Here is a 26967-nt window from a genome sequence, read left to right as displayed (position 1 = left end):
AATAAGGTGCAAGGTCATAATGAGGTAGATTGCGAGGTTAAGAGTCCATTTTATCGTACTAGGGAACAATTCAATAGTCTTATTACAGTGGGATAGAAGCTGTCCTTGAGCCTGGTGGTACGTGCTTCCAGACTTTTGTATCTTCTGCCTAATGGCAGTACAAGGTAAAACAATAACAGAGTGCAGAATAAAGTGTTGCAGTTACAGAGAAAGTGCAGTGAGGCAGACAATAAGGTGCAAGGCCACAACGAGGTAGATTGTGAAGAATAGGATTGTGAAGAGCATGGAGAATGGGATTAAGAAAAATGGATGCTTGATGGTTGGTGCACACTTGCTTGACCAATTTCCATGCGGTATAACTAAGTAATATTCTGTGAAGAAAGGTCAGATGTAATACTCTCCAAAAATAATTTCCTGACATTCACTAACTGAACATGGGCGTTGACCAATTTAATGATTGTTGTTTGAGGAGGGCGGATACGATAGAGTCTTTTAAGAGACTTTTGGATAGTTACATGGAGCTTAGAAAAATAGAGGGCTATGGGTAAGCCTAGTAATCTCTAAGGTAGGGAGATGTTCGGCACCACTTTGTGGGCCAAAGGGTCTGAATTGTGCTGTAGGTTTTCTATGTTTCTATGAAAGGGGAAAGTTGAGGAAAGAGGGTTCGAAAAATACCAATCCAGAGACCATCCAAAAAGCATTGTGTACATGTGTACATTAGAAACTGGGTGCAGGTGTAGTTATAATTCCACACTGCCGCCCCTTCATACCACTCCCCTGTTGCTGATAACGAACAAATATTAATTATAATTTAACATTGATAAGGTTCAATGAGTTTCATACAAAGGTAGTTTTGAAAGTTTGTTTTTTGGGTTTGGAATGTTTTACAAAGTCATCCCACTTTTTCTTTATACTGAATGACTCTGTTGGTAGAACCTTTGCCACAGTCCAGCCACGTCAGGTCCCACCTCAATGACTTGAGGACAGAAATTTGGCCAGTGCTCCTGTACAATATTGAGCAAGTGCTGTTTCACCAAAGGTACTATTTTCTGGATGTGCTGATTTGCCATCTCAGTTAAATGATAGGCTCTGGGGAGTGTTGTAGAACAGACAGACCAAGGGACGTAGGTACATAGTTCCTTGAAAGAGGTGACGCAAGTAGACAAGGTGGTGAAGAAGGCGTTTGGCATGCTTGCCTTCATCAGTCAGGATATTGAGTACAAGAATTTAGGGGGTCATGTTTCAGCTATATAAGATGTTGGTAAGGCCACATTTGGATTACTGCATACAGTTCAGGTTGTGCTATTATAGGAAGGATGTCACTAAACTGGAAAGGGTAGAAAAAAGACTCACAAGGGTGTTAGAGAAACAAAGGACTGCAGATGCTGGAATCTAGGTGAAAAACACAATGATGCTGGAGGAACTCAGCAGGCCAGGAAGCATCATCGTATTTGTCATCACGAGGATGTTACCGGGACTGGAGGGTTTGATTTATAAGGAGCAACTGGATAGGTTAGGATATTTTTTTCCTGATGTGTAGGAGGCTGAGGTGTGACCTTATAGATGTATATAAAATCATGAGGGGCATCGATAAGATGAATAGCCAAAGTCTTTTCCTCAGGGTAGGGGAGTCCAGAACTAGAGGGCATAGCCTTAAAGTGAGAGGGGAAAGATTTCCAAGGGATCTGAAGGGCAACTTCTTCATGTAGAAGGTGGTGCATGTATGGAACGAGCTGCCAGAGCAAGTGGTAGAGGCAGGTACAATGGCAAAATTTAAAAGGCATTTGGACAGGTACATAGATAGGAAAGGTTTAGAGGGATATGGGCCAAAGGCAGGCAAATGGGACAAGCTAAGTTCGGCAACTTGGTCAGCATTGACAAGTTGGGCGAAGGGCCTGATGTCTGTGCTGTATGACTCTATGAATTGACACATAAGATTCTATAGGCTGAGATCCTCATTAGCATTTTATTGTAGCTGATTCGCATTCGCTTGCTAAGTGTGGGCAAAGTTGGCAAGTTCTGCCATCCTTAATTGTGATGATGATGAGATATCTTTATTGGTCACATGTACACTGAATCACACAGTGAAATGCACATTTTGCATAGTGTTCTGGGGGCAGCCCCCAAATGTCGCCATGTTTCCGGTGCCAACATAGCATGCCCACAACTTCCTAACCCGTACGTCTTTGGAATGTGGGAGGAAACCAGAACACCCGGAGGAAACCCACGCAGACACGCGGAGAACGTACAAACTCTTTACAGACAGCGGCGGGAATTGAACCCGGGTCACTGGCGCTGTAATAGCATTACGCTAACAGCTACACTACAGTGTCCTTGAGTTGGTGGAGGCAAACCACCTTCTTGAACCACTGCAATCCTTCTGAAGGTTCTCCCACAGTGCTGTTGTGGAGGGAGTTTTAAGATTTAGACCCAGTGATGATGAAGGATTTTCAAGTCACAATCGCATACGACTAGAGAAACAAAGGACTGCCGATGCTGGAATGTAGGTGAGAAACAGCAGGCCAGGCAGCATGAGTAGAGAAAAACAGGCAGTCAACGTTTCGGGCCAGGACTCTTCTTGAAGGGTCCTGACCTGAAACGTTGAGAACCTGTTTTTCTCCACAGATGCTGCCTGGCCCGCTGACTTCCTCCAGCATCATCATGTTTTTCATCACGTATGACTTGAAGGGGAACCTGCAGGTGGTGGTGTTCCAATGTACCTCCTGATCTTTTCCTTTTTTGGTACAGGGTGTAGATTTGGGAGGTGCTATCCGAGTAGCCTGGGTGAGTGACTGTATGTTGTGATGCTAAGGGTCCAGAACACCAACTGAGGTGTGGACCAAGTATTAGAGTTATAGAGTCATACTGACTACAAATCCCATTTACCAACACTTGGCTTGTAGCTTTTTTACAGTGGCGATTCATGTGGTTATCTAAATACTTTATAAATATGATAGTACCAGCCACTACCACCCCTCAACAGCGTGTTCCAGATTCCAACTATCCTCCAGGTGAAATGAAAGATCCTCAGATCCACTGTAGAACTTTACCCCCTATCCTAATCTTATGGCCTTGAGATTTAGATGGCTGTGCTACTGGGAAAGGTGCCCCACTATCTATCTGATCTACGCCCCTGATAACATTGAATATCTCTATTATGTCCCCTTCAGCCTCCACTGCTCCAAGGGAAAGAAACCCAGCCTCTCCAGTCCCCCCTCATAACTGAAGCACTCTGTCCCAGGTAACGTCCTGGGGAATCTCCTCTGCACCCTCTCCAGTGCAGTCACGTCCTTCCTTCACTGTTGCAACCAGAACTGTACGTAGGACTCCAGCTGTAGCCTAACCAACGCTTAAAAGGTTGCACCATGACACTCCTGCTCTTATGTTCGATGCCACAGCTGATGTGCCTTCTGGATGATCAGTCAAGTGAGTTGTTCTGGAAGGTACTGAGCTTCCTTAGTGTTGCTGAAGCTGCACTCATCCAGGTATGTGGATCCATTCCGCTTATGGTCAATAGTGAAGCCCAGGATATTGGTGGACTTGGTGATGGCATTGCCAATAAATGTTAAAGGTGGGTGATCAGACTTGCTTTTATTGGAAATATATCTCACTTGGCATGTGTGGTAGCCTTTGATACCCTCTCTCACTTTCAGAAGACACCTGGACAGGTACATGGATAGGTAAGATTTAGAGGGATATGGGCCAAAAGCAGGCAAATGGGACCAGCTTAGATGGGATTCTTGGTTGGCATGGACCAGCTGGGCCGAAGGGCATGTTTCTGTGCTGTATAACTCAATGACTCTTAATCACACAATGGCCCGAGATCAATGTGAGATCAATCCAGCTGCTCCCACTTCACTCTCCTCTCCCCATAGTCCTGCAATTCCTTCCTTTCTATCAGAAAGTATCCTGTTTTCCTTTGAGCCCCACGACTGAATCTGCCTCCGTTATGCTTTGTATTCCAAATCCTAACCACTTACTGTGCAGGAAGAATTTTCCTTGTCATTTGTGTTTTTATTTTGCCAATCATTTTCATTCTACTTCTCCTTTTCCTTGACCCCTCTGCCAATGGGAACAGATTCTCTCAATCTACGCTGTTCTGCACCCTTCATGAGTTAAAATCCCTCCCTCACTCTCCCTCACAACCTCCTTTGTTCCGAGGAGAAAAGCCCCCGGCTTCTCCAGTCTATCGACAGAACCTTTCATTCCTGATAAATCACTTCTGCACCCTCTCCGAAGCCTTCACATTTCCTAATGTGTCATAGACAGACTGGACACAACTCTCCAGATGTGGCCACACTCGTGTTTTATAAAGGTTGACTGTGGCTACTTTGCTCTTGTACTCTATCAATAGAGGCCTTGAGTACTTTGGTTCCCAATCCCTGGTATATTATTTGCCAAGGGAGTTGGGAATGATTCATGGAGTGACAACAAGCACAGAAGAGGATCCCTGATGTAGCCTGCACTGATATTGTTCAGCCAGCAGATGGCAGGTTGGTTCTTGTTCTGGTTTACTGTTGCTAATGAACCAGGATATATCGATCTGCAATGGAGTATTCAGATCGAACCAATCTGTTGAGCTGTGAAAAGTGTCTGCAGTGGCAGGGAAGGGCAGAGGGTGAGTGTGGGTGATGATCAGGTCCAATCAAGTGGGAGCATTAAACCTCTGCAGAGATAGTCATAGAGTAATACAGCATGGAAACAGGCCCTTCGGCCCAACTCATCCATGCCGACCATGTTGCCCCCCTGAGCTAGTCCCATTTGCCGTCATTTGGCCCATATCCCTCTAAACTCCTCCTATCCATACACTTTAACCAAATGCCTTTTAAATGTTGTTATTGTACCTGCCTCAGCTACTTTCTTTGGCAGCTTGAGCCATATACGCACCACCCTCTGTGTGAAGAAGTTGTCCCTCAGGTCCCTTTTAAATCTTACACCTTTTTATCTTAAACCTATGGCCTCAAGTTTTTCATTCCCTTTCCCTGGGAAAAAGACTGTGTGCATTCACCCTATCTATGCCCTTCATGATGTTATACACTTCTATAAGGTCACCCCCCAGTCTCCCACGCTCCAAGGAATAAAGTCCTAGCCTGCTCAAGCTCTCCCTATCACTTAGCCTCCCAAGTCCTGGCAGCATCTTTGTAAACCTCCGCTGCACTCTTTCCAGCTTAATGACCTCCTTCCCGTAACAGGGTGACCAAAACTGTACACAGTCTCCAAGTGCGGCCTCACCAATATCTTGTTTATTTGAACTGAGAGTGAAAAAGGAACAACAAAACAATATTGAATATTTGCTGTATTTAATTTTTTTATCTTTTTGACATGCATTTGCAGTAGAACCGCTCAGATATGCTCCTCCCAGAATTTAAGCTATAGACAGAGGCAAATTGGCTTTCTGCTTTAAACAAACTGTTGGAGGAACTCAGTGGGTCGGGCAGCATCTGTGGAAGCAGTGGGATGGTCGATGTTTCGGGTCGAGACCCTGCATCAGGACTGACTCTCTTACTTCCTGCATTTCTGTGTAATACAGGGTAAGAGAGGGTTATGACTGATGAAGGGAGTTGGGGCATTTGTATAGTTACAACGGCAGCAGCTACGTATTAAACACTATTTGAGGCTTTGATATAAATGTCACCTCCGTGAAGCAAGCTTAGTCCTTTCACCCAGGGCCTTGATGATTAACCCTGCAACTGATGAATGGATGGGTTGTGGCTCCTTTCAAGAAGGCTGCTCTCCCCTCACTCCTGGTTAGCCAGCCTCATCCACCCCTCTTTTCCCTGGACCCTGGCGATTCAAACATAGCGAAGCTAACTGGCAAAATGGCCTTGTTGTTGAGGCTGAGGCAGAGCGCGCGGGACTTGAAGGCAGATTCACTGCTCTCTTTATAAGCGACACCCACGGACAAAGTAACTAACGTCTCTTCCCTTGCAGTGGTTCTTCCAGCCAACCCTACGGGAGAAGGAAACACACAGAGAATCAGAAAACGGTCCTCTGAGCTGAAGGCAAAAGTTTGAATTCCATTTCTTCAACTATTCCCCTCCAGAGAGCTGCACCAACAGGGTTTGAACCCTCCCCACAGCAGTTAAGATACATTGTCCATTCTCCACCCTCTTGGACTCCATTCCCCACACTCCCCCTCCCCCTCCCCCCCACCCCTCACTCAACCATGCCTCTTCTTCCCTTTCCTAGCCAATTACGACAATTAAAGGACATTTGGATATGGACATGGATTGGAAAGGTTTGGAAGGATATGGGCTAAACACAGGGAAATGGGATTAGCTCAGGTAGGTTGGCATGGGCAAGATGGGCCGAAGGGCCTGCTCTATGACTCTATGATCTTGTCACCCATTGTTAAGGAAGGAAGGAAGGAGGTGGTTTCTTTCAGAACACAGCAATAGGAGTGCAAACAAACCCTTTGTTTTCTGTGGCCTGCGTAGTAAACCTGAACCCTTTACTTTGGTTCCCATGGAGACCAAATTATTTTGAATTGTGAATTATGAGTGGGACACAATAGTTTAGAACCAGGGCTTTAAAAAACAGAGATAAAGAACACAGATCAGGCCATTCAGCCCAATCTATGTTGACATATCCTGTAAAATAGTCAGAAGAGTCCTAGAGTTATACAGAACAGAAACAGGGCCTTTGGCCCACCATATCCATGCTAACCCTTTTTGCCCACCTATATTAATCCCAGTGGTCCACATTAGGACTCTCTCCTTCATGCCTTGCTGTTTTAAGTGCCTGCTTAACTGCCTCTTAGCTGTACTGGTTGTTTCCATTTCCACTATCTCCTCTGGTAGCCCGCTCCAGATATCAAGCACTCTCTGTGTAATAGACATACCCCAGGTAGTTCCCTTCCTCACTCTCCACTTTCCTTGCGTCAGCTGTCCGACCCACTCTAAATATCAAACATAGAACGCAGAACCATACAGCACAGGAACAAGCCCTTCGGCCCATGATGTCTGTGCCAAGTAACGATGCCAAATTAAACTGAATCTCTCCTGCCTGCACATGATCCATATCCCCTGCATAGTCAATGTCTATCTAACAACCTCTTAAACACCACCATCGTATCTGCTTCCACCATTCCTCCCAGCAGCCCATTCCAGGCACCCACCCCTCTCTGCGTAAAAAAACTTGCCCCGCACATCTCCTTTAGACTTTCCCCCTCCTTAAATACATGTCCTCAAGCATTTGATATTTCTACCCTTGGAAAAAGATGCTGACTGTCTATTTTATCTATAAGATGTGTATCTTATAATACACATCTCCTTTGAACTTACCCCCTACTCACAATGCATGCCCTCTGGTATTAGACATTCAAACCCTGGGAAAAAGATACCAGCTTTCTACCCTAGCTATGCCTCTCATAATCATATAAACTTCTATCAGGTCTCCCCTCAGCCTCCGACGCTCCAGAGAAAACAACCCAAGTTTGTCCAACCTCTCCTTATAGCGAATACCTTCTAATCCAGGCAGCATCCCGGTGAACCTCATCCGCACCCTCTCCAGAGCCTCAACATCCTTTGTGTAATGGGGTGACAAAGTTGGCACAACTTTGCTCCAGTCATTCGCTGGGAGACTCCACCCACAGGATGTCTATCTTGACAAAGTTGCTGTGGTTCCGAGGAAATTCCCACCATCAATTGTTAAACAGGGAATTGTTTATGGTGGGTCGAAGGGCCTATATTGTTCTGATTTGTTCTCTGGTTTTATGGTTTCCTTGTGTGAAAAATATTCCTCATGCTGTTTGTCCAAGATTTCATCTTAAATGCATACCAGCTCTAGTCCTAAAGACATCAATGACCAGTCTGCTTCACAGTCAAACAGGCCCTTCAGCACACTGAGTCTGTACTGACCACCATAAATCCAACATAATTCTCATCTTCCCTCTCTCATCCCCATCAAACCACCTACACCTGTGGCAAATCACAGTGTCATAATAGCCCACCAGCACCACTTTGGAATGTGGGAGGAAACCAGTCACATGCGGTCACAGTGCGAACGTGTGAACTCCACATAGATAGCACCGGAGGTCAGGATCGAACCCTGGTTGCAGGAGCTGGAGTCAAGCCATTTCCTTCAACTTCATGTCAGTAAGTTCTCTGTTACTTCCTCTTTTTTTCCAGAAAATCTATTCTGTAGCTAAAACAAGAACAAAGGAAGATTTAACATACCAGGCTTTCATTCCTTTGCTGGCCTGAACAATAATCTTTGCACATCTGCAGTCATCACCCAGGTAGTCGTTCAAAAGATCTGCAACAATCAATGAAATCCCACAATGGATGAAAAGATTAGTTCAAGTGATAGATTTAAAAGGTCATCAGTGGAGTGACTGTGTGTTCAAAATGATGCCAGGCCATTGAGGAGATTAGGTATGTCACCAAAGACTTGCAAATTTCTGTAGATGTACGGTAGAGAGCATTCTGACTGATTCTATCACAGCCTGGTATGGAGCCTCCTATGTACAGGATGGCAAGAGGCTGCAGTGGGTTGCAGACTCAGCCAGCTCCATCACGGGCACAACCCCCCCCCCCCCCCCCCACCATCGAGGACATCATCAAGAGGCAGTACCTCAAGAAGGTGGCATCCATCACTAAGAACCCTCACCTTCCAGGACATGCCCTCTTCTTGTTACTACCCTCAGGGAGGAGGTACAGGAGCCTGAAGAACCACACTCAATGTTTCAGGAACAGCTTCTTCCCCTCCGCCATCAGATTTCTGAAAGGTTCATGAACACTACTTCGTTATTCCTTTTTTGTTTGCAATATTTATTTAATTTTTTAATTTGTAGCAATGTTTATGTCTCTGCACTGTACTGCTGCTCCAGAACAACAAATGTCACGTCATATAAGTCAGTGATAATAAACCTAATTCTGATTAAAAGAAATAGGGAGACACCAGAGACTGCAGATGTTGGATTCTAGAGCAACAAAGAATCTGCTGGAGGAACTCAGCAGGTCGAGCAGCATCTGTGGGGGGAAAGGAACTGGCACCGTTTCGGGTTGAGACCCTGGGGACCTTATTTGAGCCAATTTTAATGGGCAGGAGAAGTTGCGTTGGGATTCTACTGGCCTTTATGTACCATAAAATAATAGAAGCAGGAGACCATTTGGCCACTTGTGTCTGCTTCCCATTCTGTACAATCGTGGCTGGTCTTCTACCTCAGTGTCACCTTCCTGCACTAACTCCATGTCCTGTAACATCGAACAATCACTGGAGTATTGTGTTCATTTCTGGTCGCACTGCTATAGGAAAGATGTTATTAAACTGGAAAGAGTGCAGAAAGGATTTACAAGAAAGTTGCCAGGACTTGAGGGACTGAGTTATAAGGAGAGGTTGGACAGGCTAGGACTTTATTCCTTGAGGCGTAGGAGACTGAGGGGTGATCATATAGAACATAGAACAAGCATAGAACATAGAACATTACAGCACAGTACAGGCCCTTCGGCCCACAATGTTGTGCCAATATTTTATCCTGCTTTAAGATCTGTCTAATTCTTCCCTCCCACATAGCCCCCCCATTTCTCTATCATTCCCACATAGCCCCCCCATTTCTCTATCATGTGCCTGTCTAAGAGTCTCTTAAATGTCCCTAATGTATCTGCCCCCACAACCTCTGCCGGCTGTGCATTCCACACACCCACCACTCTCTGTGTAAAAAAACTTACCTCTGACATCCCCCTTATACCTTCCCCAATCACCTTAAAATTATGCCCCCTTGTGTTAGCCATTGTCGCCCTGGGAAAAAGCCACTGACTGTCCGCTCGATCTATGCCTCGTATCATCTTGTACACCTGTATCAGGTCACTTCTCATCCTCCTTCTCTCCAAAGAGAAAAGCCCTTGCTCACTCAACCCATCATAAAATCATGAGGGGCATAGATAGCGTGAACGCACTCAGTCTTTTTCCCAGGGTTGGGGAAATCAAGAACTAGAGTGCACAGGTTTAAGGTGAGAGGGGAGAGATTTAACGGGAACTTGAGGGGCAACTTTTGTACACAAAGGGTGGTGAGTATGTGGAACGAGCTGCCAGAAGAAGTGGTTGAGGCAGGCACAATAACAACTTTAAAAGACATTTGGACAGGTACATGGATTGGAAAAGTTTAGAAGGTTATGGGCTAAACGCTGGCAAATGGGACTGACTTGGAAAGGGCATCTTGGTCAGCATGGACTAATTGGGCTGAAGGGCCTGTTACCATGCTGTATAACTCCAGGCAAGACCCTTAACAGTGTTGAAGAGCAGAGAGACCTTGGGGTGCAAGTCCATGACTCATTGAAAGTGGCTACACAGGTAGACAGGGTGGTTAAGAAGGCTTATGGAATGCTTGCATTTATTAATCAGGGTATTGAGTACAGGAGTCATGATGCATCTCTATAGAACTCTGGTTAGGCTGCATTTAGAGTATTGCATGCAAGTCTGGTCACCTCACTATAGGAAGGATATTGAGGTTTCAGAGAGGGTGCAGAGGAGGTTTACTAGGATGCTGCCTGGATTAGAGGGCATGTGCTATCAGGAGAGGCTGGACAAACGTGGGCTCTTTTCTCTGGAGCGGCAGAGACTGAGGGGTGATCTGTTGGAAGTGTATAAAATTATGAGGGGCATAGATAGGGTGGACAAGCAATATCTTTTTCCCATTATTGAGCGATCCAATGCCGGAGGGCGTGCATTTAAGGTGAGGGGGGTAGGTTCAGAAGAGACGTGAGGGGTACGTTTTTTACTGAGAGAGTGGTGGATGCCTGGAATGCATTGCCTGATAGAGTGGTGGAGGCAAATTCATTGGGGGCTTTTAAGAGAGGCTTGAATGGGCACATGAATGAGAGAAAAATTGAGAGATATGGACATTCTGTAGGCAGGAGGGATTAGCTAGGTTGGCACAACATTGTGGGCCGAAGAGCCTGTTCAATACTGTACTGTTCTAGGTTCTATGACTATCAATCTCAGTCCTGATTAGTGACTGAACTCCCATGCCCTCTTGGGTGGAAAATTCTACTGTCTAAGGCTGGAGGGTGGTGGGCTATGAACGGGCCAGGGTTCTGACACTGCTGGTGGGTGGGTTTTTACACTTGGACAGCAGGAATGTTTCTGCCTGCTTGGAGAGGCACAGAGGGATTCAGGAGTGTCAGTTCTCTGAAGGATTCGAGTCCAGATGACAGACCATTGTGCAAGGGACTGCAGAGGAAGAGAAACCGAAAAGTTGAAGTAAAGCAATCATCGTAGATTATTGCACAATTAAAAAAGAAAACAGGAGCAGGAGTAGTCCACCCGGCCCCTCAAGCCTGTCCCACCAGACCTCAACTCCCCTTCTGTCCCATAATTCTCATAGCTCTCAATTCCTTTCAAAAATTTGTCTGCATCCTCTTTAAATACTCCCCAATGATCCAGCATCCAGAACTCTTCTCAGTAAAGGATTCCAGAGATTCAACACACTTAATGAGAAGAGATTCCTGCACACTTCAGTTTTGAATGACCACCTCCTAATCTTGTAACAATGTCCCCTTGGCTGATATTCTTCCACTAATGGAAACATTTTGACATCTATCCTGTCACGCCTCATAAAGATCTTATAGAGTAATACAGCATGGAAACAGGGCCTTCAACCTAATTGCTAAATTTATACAGCATGGTATAAATCCGGCCCAATGAGCCCGCACCATCCAATTACACCCACGTTAATCTAGTAACCTGTATGTCTTTGGAACGTGGGAGGAAACCGGAGCACCCAGAAGGACATGCAAACTCCTCACAGACAGAGGTGGGAATTGAACCCGGGTCGCTGGTGCTGAAACAGCATTATGCTAACCGCTACACTACCGTGCCTGCCCTCATATCAAGTTGGTCCATTATTAATTGGTCCATGCCAACAAAGGTGCCCACCTAAGCAAGTCCCACTTTACTTGCATTTTACCCATATCCCTCTAAATCTTTCCTATCCATATCCTTATCCAAATGTCTTTTAAATGTTGTTATTGTACTTGCCTCGGCCACTTCCTCTGGCGGTTCGTTCCATATAGATTTAAAAGTTGCCCCTCAGGTCCTTTTAAATCCTTCCCCTCTCACTTTAAACTTATGCCCTCTAGTTTTTGCTTCCCTTTCCCGGGGAGAAAGACTGTGTGTATTCACTCTTCATCTGCCTCTCATGATTTCATACACCTCTATAAGGTGCACAAATATATTAACCTCTTAATTGTTTCAGTAAGATCACCCTCATTCTTCTAAACGCTAATGAATGCTGAAATATCACTGAATCAGGAATGGTCTGTTGGCTCCCTGGTGCTCGGGTAAAGAACAGAGAGGGTGGACAGGGAGTGGGGTGAGCCAGAAGCTGTGTCATAATGAGGTATGAACAATACAGAAAGGGCGTGTACTGAAGCCCCACAGTTAGGATTTCATCAGCAAGAGAGGAAGTTAAAAAGTAGGAACTTGAAAGCAGTTATTGCATCCAGTTTCATGAGCAGAAATAGGAAGATCGATGTGTGGCTTGAGGCAAGATGAGGGAGGGAGAGCTTCTGATTCTTGGAGCACTGAACTAGTGCAGAGACAGGGGCGCCTGTTCAAATGGGAATGCCTGCATCTCCATAGGACTCGAATAAACGCCCTCGCTGCGGAAATGTTAGGGGAGGATTTAAATTGAACTGGCAGTGGAGACATAAGGCAGTCCTGATGAAGAGTCTCGGCCCGAAACGTCTACCGTTCATTTCCCTCCATCGATGCTGCCTGACCTGCAGAGGTCCTCCAGCATTTTGTGTGAATTGGCAGTGAGATTGGGAACCAACACATAGAAGCAAAAAAGAGTAAACAGTGCAGGGAAGTGAGAAGTGAGAGTGCTGCATAGCACGAGAGAAGGAAGCAGAGATGAACAAACAGGGAAGGACTATGAAGAATACAGGAGAGATCATTAAAAGGCTCTTCGATAGGCCATGAATATGCTGAGAGTGCAGGGATATGAACCTAGTGCAGAGAGAAGGGATCAGTGTAATTAGATAAGATAAAATAAAATATCTTTATTGGTCACATGTCACTTGCTGCCTGCCCCCAGAACACCACGCAAAAGACTGTGTGTTTCGATGTACATGTGACTAATAAAGAAACCTTATCTTATCTTATCTCATCTCACGTACATCAAAACACACAGTGAAATTCACCTTTGGTGTAGAGTGTTCTGGGGGCAGCCCGCAAGTGTCGCCACGCTTCCGGCGCCAACACAGAACGCCCGCAACTTCCTAACCCGTACGTCTTTGGAATGTGGGAGGAAACCGGAGCACCCGGAGGAAACCCACGCAGTCACGGAGAGAACGTACAAACTCCTTACAGGCAGTGGCCGGAGTTGAACCCGGGTCGCTGGCGCTGTAATAACGTTACGCTAACTGCTACACTACCGTGCCAGCATTATTACCTTAATTAGTTTGGCACCACATTGTGGCTGAAGGGCCTATTCCTGTGTTATGTTCTATGTTACATATGATGACAGCTGAAAATGGTAGGACGGAGACGCGAGAGATGCAGATGCTGGAATCTAGAGCAGACAAAAACGAGCTGCTGGAGGAACTCAGCGGGTCAGGCAGCATCAGTGGAGGGAAATGGACAGTCGACGTTTGGGGTCGAGACCCTTCATGTGGACTGAAAGAGTCGAGGGGAGAGAGCCAGTGTAAGGAGGTGAGGGGAAGGGGTGAGGCAAGAGCTGGCAGGTGATAGGTGGAGCCAGGCGAGGAGGGGTGATAGGCAGGTGGAGGAGGGAAGAGGGGGGAATAGCGACAGAGGCTGGGAAGTGAAGCACCCACCCACTGCATCTGCCCATCACCCACACACTCCTCCCACTGTTCCCATCTGCCCTCCCCACCTCCCTCCACTGATTCCATGCTCCACCTTCCTCTCCTATCAGATTCCATCACCTGCGGCCCTTTGTCGCCTCCACCCATCACCTCCCAGCCTCTGTCGCTGTCTCCACCCTTCCCTCCTAATACTCACGGATACCAAGTGTTGACAGAACAGGAGCACAGCTCATAGAGCCGCTGCCTCATAAGTCCATCGATCCAAGTTCAGTCCTGACCTCGAGTGCTGTCTGTGTGGAGTTTGCATGTTCTCCCTGTGACCGGGTCGGTTTCCCCAGGTTGCTCTGGTTTCCTCCCACATCCCATAGGAGTAATTGACTGCTATAATTTGCCCCTAGCAGGCAGGTGAGTGATAGGATCTGGTGGGAATTGACGGGAATGCGGGGAGAATAAAAAGGGATTAATGTCAGAATCTTGTAAATGAGGGCGTGATGGTCAGCACAGACTCGTTGGGCTGAAGGTCCTATCTCAGTGCTATATGACTATGACAATAAGAATGGACCAAAAAATCTTTAGTAGAGTGTAGATAACAAATGGGTAGTAAGGGCTGAGTGGGGCTTATTCAGGACAAAGAAGCTGTAGGGCAAGACAAGAATACTTATACTGGTGTATGGTAAGGAAGACCAACTGAGTTGGCAGTGTGTGTGAATGGGGTGATAAATGTTAGGACTAAGTGATCTGGTCCTGGAAGCTTGTCTCCAAGGACATTAAGGGAAGTAAGCGATGGAAAGGACAGGAGGACTTGCTGGAATTTTCCTGTCTTCTCCAAATATTTGGGGGGGGGGGGAAGTGGGGGGAAGTGTCAGAAGATTGGAAAATGACAAAATGACACCTTTGTTCAAGAAAGGGTGTAAGAGGTCAGCTTAACACGGATGAAAAACACTATGCTGCTGGAGGAACTCAGCAGGCCAGGCAGCGTCCATGGAGAAAAGCAGGCGGTCAATATTTCAGACCTGAAACATTGACCGCCTGCTTTTCTCCACTGATGCTGCCTGGCCTGCTGAGTTCCTCCAGTATCATCGTGTTTTTCATCTAGTTTCCAGCATCTGCAGTCCTTTGTTTCTCCAGTTTAACATGGAGATGTGTAAGGCATTAGAAACAATACTCAATGGGAAAAAAAAAACAAAGGCACAGGAACAAAAGGGCAGGAATGGCTGCTGGATGTTCCAGGGTTCAGATGTTTCAAAAGGGACAGGGACGGAGGTAAAAGAGGTGGGGGAGTGGCTTTGCTGATCAGGAACAGTGTCACAGCTGTAGAAAGGGAAGACATCCTGGAGGGATCATCTACTGAGTCAGTGTGGGTGGAAGTCAAAAACAGGAAGGGAGCGATCACTCTATTGGGAGGATTCTACAGACCCCCCCAATAGCAGCAGAGATGCCGAGGAGCAGATCAGGAGGCAGATTCTGGAAAGGTGCAAAAATAACAGGGTTGTTGTCATGGGTGATTTCAACTTCCCTAATATTGATTGGCACCTCCTTAGTGTAAAGGGGATAGATGGGGCAGAGTTTGTTAGGAGTGTCCAGGAAGGATTCCTGACACAGAATGTGGATAGGCTGACTAGAGGAGAGGCCATACTGGACCTGGTACTAGGCAATGTGCCTGATCAGGTTTCAGATCTCTCAGTGGGAGAGCATTTTGGAGACAGTGACCATAACTCCTTGACATTTACCATAACCTTGGAGAGGGATAGGAGCAGATAATACAGGAAAGTATATAATTGTGGGAGGGCGAATTATGATGCTATTAGGCAGGAACTTGGGAGCGTAAATTGAGAACAGGTGTTCTTGGGGAAGTGCACAATGGAAATGTAGAGGTTAGTTAGGAAGTACTTCATGGGGTTGTGGATAGGTTTGTCCCGCTGAGGCAGGAAAAGGATGGTAGAGTGAAGGTTGACACGAGATGTAGAATATCTTGTCAAGATGAAGAAAGAAGTTTACCTGAGGTTTAGAAAGTATGGTTCAGATAGGGCTCTGGAGAGTTACAAGGTAGCCAGGAGGGAGCTTAAGAATGGACTTAGGAGAGCTTGAAGGGGGCATGAGAAGTCCTTGGTGAGTAGGATCAAGGTAAACCCCAAGGTGTTCTACACGTATGTGAAGAATAGGAGGATGACTAGGGTGAGGGTAGGACCGATCAGGGATAAGAGAGGAAACATGTGCCTGGAGTAGGAAGAGGTAGGGGAGGTCCTTAATGAATACTTTGCTTCAGTATTCACCAGAGAGAGAGACCTTGATGTGAGGATAGTGTATGACAGGCTGTTACGCTAGGGTGTGTCGACATGAGGAAAGAGAATGTGCTGGAACTTTTGAAAAACATTCAGATAGATAAGTCACCGGGGCTGGATGGGATATATTCAAGGTTATTACGGGAAGCGAGGGAAGAGATTGCTGCACGTTTGGCGATGATCTTTGCGTCCTCACTGGCCACAGGAGTAGTGCCAGATGATTGGAGGGTGGCAAATGTTGTTCCTTTGTTCAAGGGATAACCCTGGAAATTACAGGTCAGTGAGTCTAACTTCAGTGGTGGGCAAATTACTGGAGAAGATTCTTAGAGACAGGATTTATGGCATTTAGAGGAGCATAGGCTGATTAGGGACAGTCAGCATGGCTTTGTGAGGGGCAGGGTGTGCTTCACGAGCCTGATTGAATTCTTTGAGGATGTGACAAAGCACATTGATGAAGGTAGAGCAGTGGATGTAGTGTACATGGATTTTAGTAAGTCGTTTGATAAGGTTCCTCATGGAAGGCTCGTTCAGAAATTCAGGAGGCATGGGATCCAGGGAAACTTGGCTGTGAGGATTCAGAATTGACTCGCTCATAGAAGACAGAGAGCGGTTGTAGGTGGAGCGTATTCTTCCTGGAGGTCGGTGACCAGTGGTGTTCCGCAGGGATCTGTTCTGGGACCCCTGCTCTTTGTGATTTTTAGAAATGACTTGGATGAGGAAGTGGAGGGGTGGGTTAGTAAGTTTGCTGATGTTGTGGATAGTGTAGAAGGTTGCTGTAGATTACAACAGGATATTGACAGGTTGCAAAGCTGGGCTGAGAAGTGGCAGATGGAGTTCAAACTGGAAAAATGTGAAGTGATACACTTTAGCAGATCGAATTTGAAGGCAGAATACAAGGCTAATGGCAGGACTCTTAGTAGTGTGGAGGAACAGAGGGATCTTGGGGTCCATGTCCATAGATCCCTCAAGGTTGCCACGCAGGTCAATAGGGTTGTTAAGAAGGCGTATGGTGTGTTGGCCTTCATTAGTCGGAGTATTGAGTTCAAGAGCCATGAGGTAATGTTGCAGCTCCCTAAAACTCTGGTTAGACCACACTCGAGGTATTGCATTCAGTTCTGGTCATCTCATTATAGGAAGGATGTTGAAGCTTTAGAGAGGGTGCAGATGAGATTTACCAGGATGCTGCCGGGATTAGAGAGCATGTCTTATAAGGATAAGTTGAGCGAGCTAGGGCTTTTCTCTTTGGAGCGAAGGAGAATGAGAGGTGACTTGATAGAGGTGTACAAGATGATAAGAGGTATAGATCGAGTGGACAGTCAGAGATTTTTTCCCAGGGCGACAATGGCTAACACAAGGGGGCATAATTTTAAGGTGATTGGAGGGATGTCAGAAATAAGTTTTTTACACAGACAGTGGTGGGTACGTGGAACGCACTGCTGGCAAAGGTGGTTGAGGCAGATACATTAGGGACATTTAAGAGACTCTTAGGCACATGAATGATATGTGGGAGGGAAGGGTTAGATAGATCTTAGAGCAGGATAAAATGTCGGCACAACATTGTGGGCTGAAGGGCCTGTACTGTGCTATAATGTTCCATGTTCTATGTTCACTCAGAGAGATCTGAGTTAATTAAGGAGAGCCAGTACTAAATCTATACGTTTCATGAACCTAACTGATTTTTTTTGATAAATTAGTTGACAAAGGGATTTTATCTTTAATTTATTCATTTTTTAGGAAGAAGGCCTCGTTGCCATTTATTACCCATCCTTAATTTCCCTTGAGAAGGTGGGGGTGAGTCCCCTTCATGAACCACAACCTACCTCGTCGTGGCCTTGCATCTTATTGCCTGCCAGCACTGCACTCTCTCTGTAACTGTAACACTATATTTTGTGTTCCGTTATCGCTTTTCCCTTGTACTACCTCAATGTACTGATGTTATGGAAGGATCTGTCTGGATGGCATGCAAAACAAAGCTTTTCACTGTAACACAGTACACGTGACAATAATAAACTAATTACCAATTACTAGGACCCAGTGAGAATCAGCAAGGATAGGGATGTTAGGTACACGGAACACAGAATGGGTACAGCACAAGAACAGGCCCTTCAGCCCATGATGTCTATTCCAACCATGATGCCAATCCAAACTAATTATATCTGCCTGCACATGATCCATAACCTTCCACTCCCTGCCTGTACACGTGCCTGTCTAAATGCCTCTTAAACGTTTCTATTGTATCTGTTTCCCCCACTTCCCCGGCAGCACGTTCCAGGCACCTATCACTTTCTATGTAAAAAACTTGCCTCGTAAATGTCCTTTAAACTTTTCCCCTCTCGCTTTAAAGCTATGTCCTCCAGTATTTGACATTCTCCACCCTGGGAAAAAGATTCTGACTATCTACCCTATCTGTGCCTTTCATAAACCTATAAACTTCTCTCAGGTCTCCCCTCAACCTCCGACGCTCCAGAGAAAACAACCCAAGTTTGTCCAACCTCTCCTTATAGCTGATACTCTCTAATCGAGGCAGTGTTAGTTACAGGCAGCAGGAGTGAAGATGATCTGCAGTGAAATAGATGTAATGACCAGAAAGCTGCATTGATTTACTTACCAGCACATTGAACTTTACATATGTTTTTACCGCCTTTGGTCTGCTGGTCCTTGCACCACCATTGACTGTTGATTTGAAAAATGCCATAGTCTGTCGACCAAATTTTTCCATGCTTCTTGTTATGATTAATTGCTGCTGTGTTGTACCGGCTTTCATAGTAAGCCATGCAGACCCCTGCAATTAGAACAATAAAACTCTTTGACTTCTATCAGTTCAGTTGCATTTAAATTGAATTCACATCTGAGCTCAGAAAAACAGCAGATAATGAAGTGGGATATCTAAGCAATATTGGTTATAATACAATATGATAAATTGGTTTATTATAATATAAGATAAGATATTTTTATTAGTCACATGTACATCGAAACACACAGTGAAATGCATCTTTTGCGTAGAGTGTCTTGGGATCAGCCTGCAAGTGTTGCCATGCTTCGGCGCCAACATAGCATGCCCACAACTTCCTAACCCGTATGTCTTTGGAATGTGCGAGGAAACCGGAGCACCTGGAGGAAACCAGAGTACCCGGAGGAAACCCACGCAGTCACGGGGAGAACGTACGAGCTCCTTACAGACAGCAGCCGGAATTGATCTCGGGTCGCTGGCGCTGTAATAGTGTTATGCTAACCGCTACACTACCGTGTCTGCCTTATTATTACTACATGTACTGAGGTACAATGAAAAACTGTTTTGCAAGCTATCCGTAAAGGTCATTTCATTACAACAATGCATTGAGGTAGTACATGACAGAATGCAGAATAAAGTGTTACAGAGAAAGCGCAGTGCGAGTAGACAATAAGGTGCAAGTCCACGACAAGGTAGATTGTGAGGTCAAGAGTCCATCTTATTGTACTAGGGGACCATTCAATAGTCTTATAACAGTGGGATAGAAGCTGTCCTTGAGTCTGATGGTACGTACTATCGGAATTTTGCATCTTCTGCCCGATGGGAGAGGGGAGAAGAGAGAATGTCCGGGGCGGGTGTAGTCTTCGACAATGTTGGCTGCTTTACCTAGGCAGCAAGAAGTGTAGACAGAGTCCATGGAGGGGACGCTGGTTTTCGTGATGTGAAAAGTAAAATAATGTAGATTCTTGAAATTAGAATGCCATTTTGGCCCACTTTGTAATCAGTGATCTCAACAACAAGGGAACTGGGCCCAATGCCTGTACCCTGGCCTCACTCACACACCACATCCCATGTTCATCACTTATCCGCCAAGATGAGGATGGCGGAGCAGTGCTTCATAGCCCCAGTAGCCCAGGTTCGATCCTGGTCTCTGGTATTATCTGCTTGGAGCTTGCACATTCTCCCTGTGACTGTGTTCCAGTTTCCTCCCGCATCCCAAGCGCATGCCGCTCGATTAATTGGCTACTGAGAATTACTCCTCGTGTAGGATAATTGATGGGAGTTGATAGGCATGTGAGAGAGAAAAGGCTACAGGAAATATTGGAGGATGGGACAGAAGGGATGAATGTGAGCTGCCATAGATTTGATGGGCCAAACAGTCTCTTTCCATGTTATGAGAAAATATGAGAATACAAACAATACAACAAGGGAAAGCTATGAAATCAATGGCATACAAGAGAGCACTCAGCTGTTTTATCTGCCACTGATGTAGAGATACTCACAGTTAGCCAGGCTATAGTTATAATATCCATCCAAGCCAAACTGCTTTAAGGTTCTTGCCAGCTCACATCTGCTGTAGATTTTAGCACTTGCAAACACAAGCAGGAGACTGAGGATGAAGAGACTTTGACCTGAACTGATAACTTTGCTTCTCTTCCCAGAGATTTGGCCTGATCTGCTGAATATGTTCAGCATTTTCTGTTCTTATTTTATGACCAAGAACAACAAGTGTCTTCTTTGCAACGTAATGGCACAGGCTGGGGTTCAGTATTGATTCTGCCTTTTTATAGAAGTTCTGTGTGTAAATCATGAAGTTCCTCAAGTGGGCTGAGAATAAAGAGGGAAACTGATTTTGCAAGTTCTTGCTAAATATCAGACTAGTGACACAGTCAGCTGCAGTGCCAGACAATATACAACGATCAAGAGCGATATCCATTTTCAAGGGAAGCAAAGTGGGATGTGTGATACACACACAGGAATGGGGCAGCTTGCACCAAATGTTGCATTGGTGAAGGTGTTAGCACACAGTGAATGACAGGGCTCTAGGGAGCGTTGTACAATGGAGAAACCTAAGGGTACAAGTACATCATTCCCTGAAAGTGGCGACACAGCGAGACAAGGTGGTGAATAAGGTGTGTGGCACACTAGCCTTCATTGGGCAGGGCACTGAGTACAAGAGTTGGGACATCATGGTACAGCCATACAAGACATTGGCAAGACTGCACTTGGAATATCGTGTGCAGTTCTGGTCGCCATACTATAGCAAAGATGTGATTAAGATAGAGAAGGTGCGGAAAAGATTCACGAGGATGTCGCTGGGACAGGAGGGTTTGTGTTATAAGGAGAGACTGGATAGACTGGGACTGTTTTCCCTGGAGTGAAGTAAGCTGAAGGGTGACCTTATAGAGGCTTATAAACTCATGGGGGGCATAGATAAGGTGGATGGCCACAGTCTTTTTCCTCAGGCAATGGAGTCTAAAACTAGAGGGCATGGGTTTAAGGTGAGAGGGGAAAGATATTGTGGGGACCTGAGAGGCAGGTGTTACATACAGAAGATGGTGGGTACCTGGAATGAGCTGCCAGAGGAAGTGGTAGAGGCGGGTACAATTACAATGTTTAAAAGACTTTGGACAAGTTCATGGATAGGAGGGATCTGGGCCAAATGCAGGCAGATGGGACTAGCTCAGGTAGGAACCTTGGTTAGCATGGACGAGTTGGGCTGAAGGGCCTGTTTCTGTGCTGTATAACTCCCTATCTATTGAATACCCATCAATATGTGTGGAGCTAGCAGACTGGGACAACAATCAGCTCACCTGCTCTGCTGACACCATCATTTTGGAGCTTAAGGTTCTCTCGGATTCACTTGACTGAACAGACATTCAAGAGTAGAAAGCAGCCCCTGACAAGGGAACTTTAAAGGGGTCATCCAGCTCAAGAAAATAGGAATCCTGCCTTTTAATATGATCATGGCTGCTCTGCCCTAGGCCTCATCTCCTCTTCTGTGCCAGTTCCCTACAGCCGTCAATTCCTCTTTTCTTACAAAACCATATTTACCCCCTCTTTAAATGCCCCAAAGGGCCTGATTCCATGCTGTATAACTCTATGACTCTAAGACTACATGGTCCAAGCCCCCTGCAATGCCAAAGTCAAAGTCGAGTTTACTGTCACATGCATAAGTGTAGATGGGCAAAAAGGTCGGCATGGACGTGGTGGACCGAAGGGCCTGTTCCTGTGCTGTACAACTCTATGACTCAAAGTCAAAGTGGAGTTTATTGTCACATGCACAAGTCCATGTGTGCACAGGTGCAATGAAAAACTTACTTGCAGCAGCATCACAGGCACATCGTGTCATACGAGCAGCATTCATCAGAAAAAATTAAACATAAATTATACACAATTTTTACAAGAAGGATCACAATTAGAACAAAAAAAAGGTCCATTTTAGTGCAAGGTGATCAAAGTGGTCACAGTGTTGCTATACTGAGTAGTGATAAGGGTTGTGCCGGTTGGTTCAAGAACATAGAACATTACAGCACAGTATAGGACCAAATGGTTGAAGGGAAGTAGCTGTTCCTGAACCTAGTGGTGTGGGACTTCAGGCTTCTGTACCTCCTGCCTGAGGCAGTGGCAAGGTGTGAGGCGGTGGCAAGGTCTGGATGGTGGAGATTTTTGATGATGGATGTTGCCATCTTGAGGCAGCGCCTCCTGCAGATACTACCGATGGTGGGGAGGGATGTGCCCGTGATGTATTGGGCTGAGTCCACTACTCTCTGCAGCTTCTTACATTCCTGCACATTCGAATTGCCATACCAGATCCTGATGGAACCATCATGTTATTCCTGGAATGTGACCAATTTTGAAACCTGATACCTGCTTCAAATGAACGTGTTCCTTCAACCAAATTAATGTTTAATGGTGTTTCAAACCTTTGGTCTCAGATAATCACTTGGGGCCCAGAATGGGCAGGTAGAGTTTGTCAGGGCACATGGTTGGTTGTTGAGATAGTACAGCATTCTTTCCATAAGCTCCCACTGGAGAGACTTGAAGTGTTGGTGCATTCCTGGATGCTCCTCTGAAGATTCGAGTGCTCATGGGCCAGGGATTCCCACGATTTAGGAAGGTTGTTACAATTTTCCAAGGAAGTCTTGTGGATGTCCTTGAAGTATTATCTCTGTGCCCTTTGGAATCATTCGCTGTGACAGAATTTGGGCAGTCTAGTGCTTGTTTTGGGAATCTAGTATGGTAAAACTGTAGGGTGTTATAGAGTCTGAGAGAGACACAGCACAGAAGCAGGCCCTTCAGCCCACTGAGTCCATGCTGACCTTTAATCACCCATTTACACTCATCCTACATTAAACCATTTTATTCTCCCCACATTCTCATCAACTCCTCCAGATTCTACCACTCACCTACACACTAGGGGCAAGTTACAGCAGCCAATTAACCTGCCAACCCGCACGTCTTTGGAATGTGGGAGGAAAACTGGAGCACCTGGGGAAACCCACACAATCACAGGGAGAACTTGTGTAACCAGAGAATATAAGCAATTAAATCACCAAGGCATAGAAGGCATGTGGACGCAATGCAGGTAAATGGAATTAGTATAGATAAGTACAATGGTCAGCATGGAGATAGTGGACCGAATGGCCTGTTTCAGTGCTGTATGACTCTATGGAAGCACTTAGATACAGAAACGTTAATGTTTCAAGTCAATGTCCTTTCAACAGACTAGGTTCCTGAGAGGGGAATGGGGATTTCTCTGAGAACTGACATAGACAATGGGCTGAATGGCCTTTTGTCATAAGGTACATGAAAACCTTCTGCTGGAACATGGCAGGTTTGGAGAATCTAAGAAATAAGCATAGAATTAGGCCAATTGGCCCCTTGATACTAACCCACCATTTTTACTGATCGCCTTCCTCACCTCCCAGTAGTATCCCAGCTCCCTTAGCAACCTAAAATCTGTCAGCCCAGACATTAATATGCTCAAAGGCCGATCATCTCTGTTGAGTGTCCGTCCTCAGCTCTGTTTAATTTCAGTATCTGTGGTGAACAGAGTGATCGATTTCAATAAAATTCTAGGCTAACTTGGCTTATTTAGTACAGGATAGCAGAAAATTGGAGCACTCTCCAATAGGAGGACTTATTGATCGTTGTACAGAGCAGAGTAAAGAGGCCTGCTAATCATCATAAAGCCAAAATCATTCATCTTAAAACTCTCAACGATGCCTTCCTGAAACTGCACACTAATCTTTCTTCCCATTACGGTACTTTATAATGTTTTCCAGATGATTATCACAGCAGGTTATCGGGAGAGAAAATCGTTTCCTCTTATCTGGGTGGAGGATGTGAAGAAGGATCCTGATTTAGACAGAAATAAGTTGCGGAGGTGAAACTAAACTAGGGTGATTGCCAAAGAACAAGTGGAAGGAACATACTATAAAGAGATACAGGAATAGAGAGCTCTGAGACATTTTGTGCATGGATATTTAACGGAAGCAGGGCATGTCAAGAAAGCGGTTTAAAGAAGTATACAGGATCCTGGACTTCATAAACAAGTGGCAGAAAATGCACAGGAGCTGAATATCAGAGGTGAGGTACCCTTGGTATCCAGGTACGTAACAGATGGTTGACTGTGGCATTAAGGTGCCCCGCTAAAACTGGAGTCAATGGGCATTGAGGGAAAGCTTGGAGTCATACCTTTCACAAGGGATGATTGGCGTAGCCAATGGAGGTCAATCATCCCAGCTCCGGGACATCAGTTGTCCTTGGCCCAACTACCTTCTGCTGCTTCATCACTAACAGTCCTACTGTCTTTAGGTCAGAAGATATTTGCTGATGTTCAACTCCATTCGCAACCATTCTGTGTCCACAACACCAAAGCTCAGACACATTCAGAAATGGGACAATGACTGAGTAGAGGAGACTTTGGCAATGGAATGGAATTGGTTTATTATTGTCACATGTACCAAGATACAGTGAAAAACTTTGTTTTGCATGCCATCCATACAGATCACTTCATTACAACAAGTGCATTGAGGTAGTACAAGGGAAAACAACAACAGAATGCAGAATATAGCGTTACAGTTACAGAGAAAATGCAGTGCAGGCAGACTATAAGGTACAAGGTCATAATGAGGTAGATTTTGAGGTCAGGAGTCCATCTTATCATACTAGAGGACTGTTCAATAGTCTTATAACAACATTGGTTATGGATTTGAGGACTCACATATTTATTTTTGGATCAGAGATGACAAAAAATCTGTAGATGCTGGAAATCTGAAATAAAAATGAGAAAATGCTGGAAACACTCAGCGGGTCAGGCAGCATCTGTGGAGAGAGAAACAGCTAGCATTTCAGGTGCAATGGCCTGGGAAAGAGATAGATAACACGTTAACGGTCGCAGAGAAGATGGAGAAAGGCAATGATTTAGATTCAGATATACACCAGGTGCAATGAAATTCCTTGCTCATGTCAAGCGCACAAAGTAAACAGTGTGCATGGTGATAATAAACACAGCAATGAGGGCAAAACCAACAGAAGTTGTGCAAAGTCTCATAGTGCGAGCTGAGGCAGTGCAAAAATGAAATGCTAAAGTGACAATAATGGAAGAGGTGGGAATTAATGGTTCAAGAACATGGGCAGCACCACCGGGAAGGGGATATGAAAAAAAAGGAATATCTCAGAACGTGAGATCTGATGAGCTAATGTGGCAGTTAAGATCAGGTTAAGCTCCTTCAAATTCTTTTCCAACCCATCTACACTCAGGAGTAATTTCCAGTGGCACAGTTAACTGACTACCATGTTTTTTTTTTGGGAGATCTTATGATGTGCTTTCAAATGTGTTCCACAAAAGCCCTGCCGTGTGAATAGTAAAGGTTGAGTTTCGTGTTAAGAAGCACTCAACATCCTCAGACCAATAGATTCAGCCGGGTGCATTAGACGAATCACTATCCCCAGTAAACCTGTTAGTGTTCGCAGTTCACTTTGTCCTTGAATGCTCCTATGGGGATCCATTAACTTGTGTAGGTTTCAACTTTTCTACCTAGATTGCCTCTTGATTAACAGAGCTAAACCTCTTTTGAAGAGAAGAAGCTCATTTTGGTCAATTTTGATGACTTTTCATCCACTGTATAAGTATTGGTAAAGGCACTGAAAATGTTTATAAACTCAAAACAGGATGAATCCAACCTCTTTTACTTATTTCCTCTCCTCCTGATCCACCTGGCCCCTATCACTCTACCCTCTTCCTCCTCCCCAACTCTCTCCATCTCCCATCACCCACACACACCTCCCACCAGTTCCCCCTCCCCACCTCCCTTCCTTTATTCCATTGCTCCACTACCCTCTCCTATCAGGTTCTAAGATCTTCAGCCCTTCCACCTATTCACCTTTGAGCTTCTGACATCATTCCCACCCCCATCTGCTTTTCGCACCCCCCCCCCCCCCCCCCCCCAGCTTGGATCTCCCTATAACCTGCTAGCTCTTGCTCCACCCCTTTCCTCCACTTTATACAGCTATCTCCACTCTCTCCACCCGAAACGTCGGACTGTCCATTACTTTCCATAGATGCTGCCTGACACCATTGCGTTCCTTCAGGCCCTCTTGTGTTAATCCAAACCTTGTTCACATGAGGTTACATCTATTTTTCATTTGATCGGGATAAAAATGCAGGTGGGTGAGAATAGGACCAAGCTTCCATCTTTGTCTGTGGGACCGTCATGTACCATTTGGACCGAATGGCCTGTTGTGTGTTGTTTATTCCATGGAATACCAGACCATTGGCCTGGTTCTCCCCAGGACAAAGCATTCAGCAACTGAGACCATTGAAGAAGTTAATTCGAATAAACTGTCTTGCGAGTATGTTCAATAGTTCAGACGGTCAGCAAGAAGTGAGCAACCACTGGCCAAGATTTGGACCTCACTTTGAGGAAAAGAAAGGCTTGCATTTCTACAGACTCAGGACTTCTGAAGGTGCTTCACAACCAATACTGAATAAGAATACTTTTGAAGATAGTCACTGTTATGATTTTGTCTTATTTATTCAGCAGGCATGGTAGCGTAGCTGTTAGTGTAACGCTATTACAGCACCAGCGACCCGGGTTCAATTCCGGTTGCTCGTCTGTAAAGAGTTAATATGTTCTTCCCATGTCTGCATGGGTTTCTTCCTGGTGCTCTGGTT

At 45.4% G+C, this 26967-nt stretch overlaps 1 protein-coding gene across 1 annotated transcript; it reads right to left on the bottom strand.

Moving 5' to 3' along the window:
- Nucleotides 1-5283: 5283 nt before the first annotated feature.
- Nucleotides 5284-20563, bottom strand: LOC127570051 (lysozyme C-1-like). Its single transcript, XM_052015286.1, has 4 exons — nt 20288-20563; nt 18663-18836; nt 8178-8256; nt 5284-5949 (listed from the first exon to the last, which is right to left on the bottom strand). The coding sequence occupies exons 1-4, from the start codon at nt 20478-20480 to the stop codon at nt 5883-5885; spliced, it is 513 nt and encodes a 170-aa protein (XP_051871246.1). The 5' UTR covers nt 20481-20563; the 3' UTR covers nt 5284-5882.
- Between the last annotated feature and the right edge of the window lie 6404 nt (nt 20564-26967).

Source organism: Pristis pectinata, chromosome 4, assembly GCF_009764475.1.
Source record: "Pristis pectinata isolate sPriPec2 chromosome 4, sPriPec2.1.pri, whole genome shotgun sequence".
Lineage (NCBI taxonomy): Eukaryota > Metazoa > Chordata > Chondrichthyes > Rhinopristiformes > Pristidae > Pristis > Pristis pectinata.
Note: the sequence above shows the minus strand (reverse complement) of the source record. Positions and strands in the feature narration are given on the sequence as shown.

Coding starts and splice junctions, on each gene's coding strand:
- LOC127570051 (XM_052015286.1), bottom strand. CDS start 20,480: ATGCTGAACATATTCAGCAGATCAGGCCAAATCTCTGGGAAGAGAAGC. Junction 8,257..18,662: donor ATGTAAAGTTCAATGTGCTG/GTAAGTAAATCA, acceptor TGATTGTTGCAG/ATCTTTTGAACGACTACCTG. Junction 5,950..8,177: donor AGCAAAGGAATGAAAGCCTG/GTATGTTAAATC, acceptor CTTCTCCCGTAG/GGTTGGCTGGAAGAACCACT.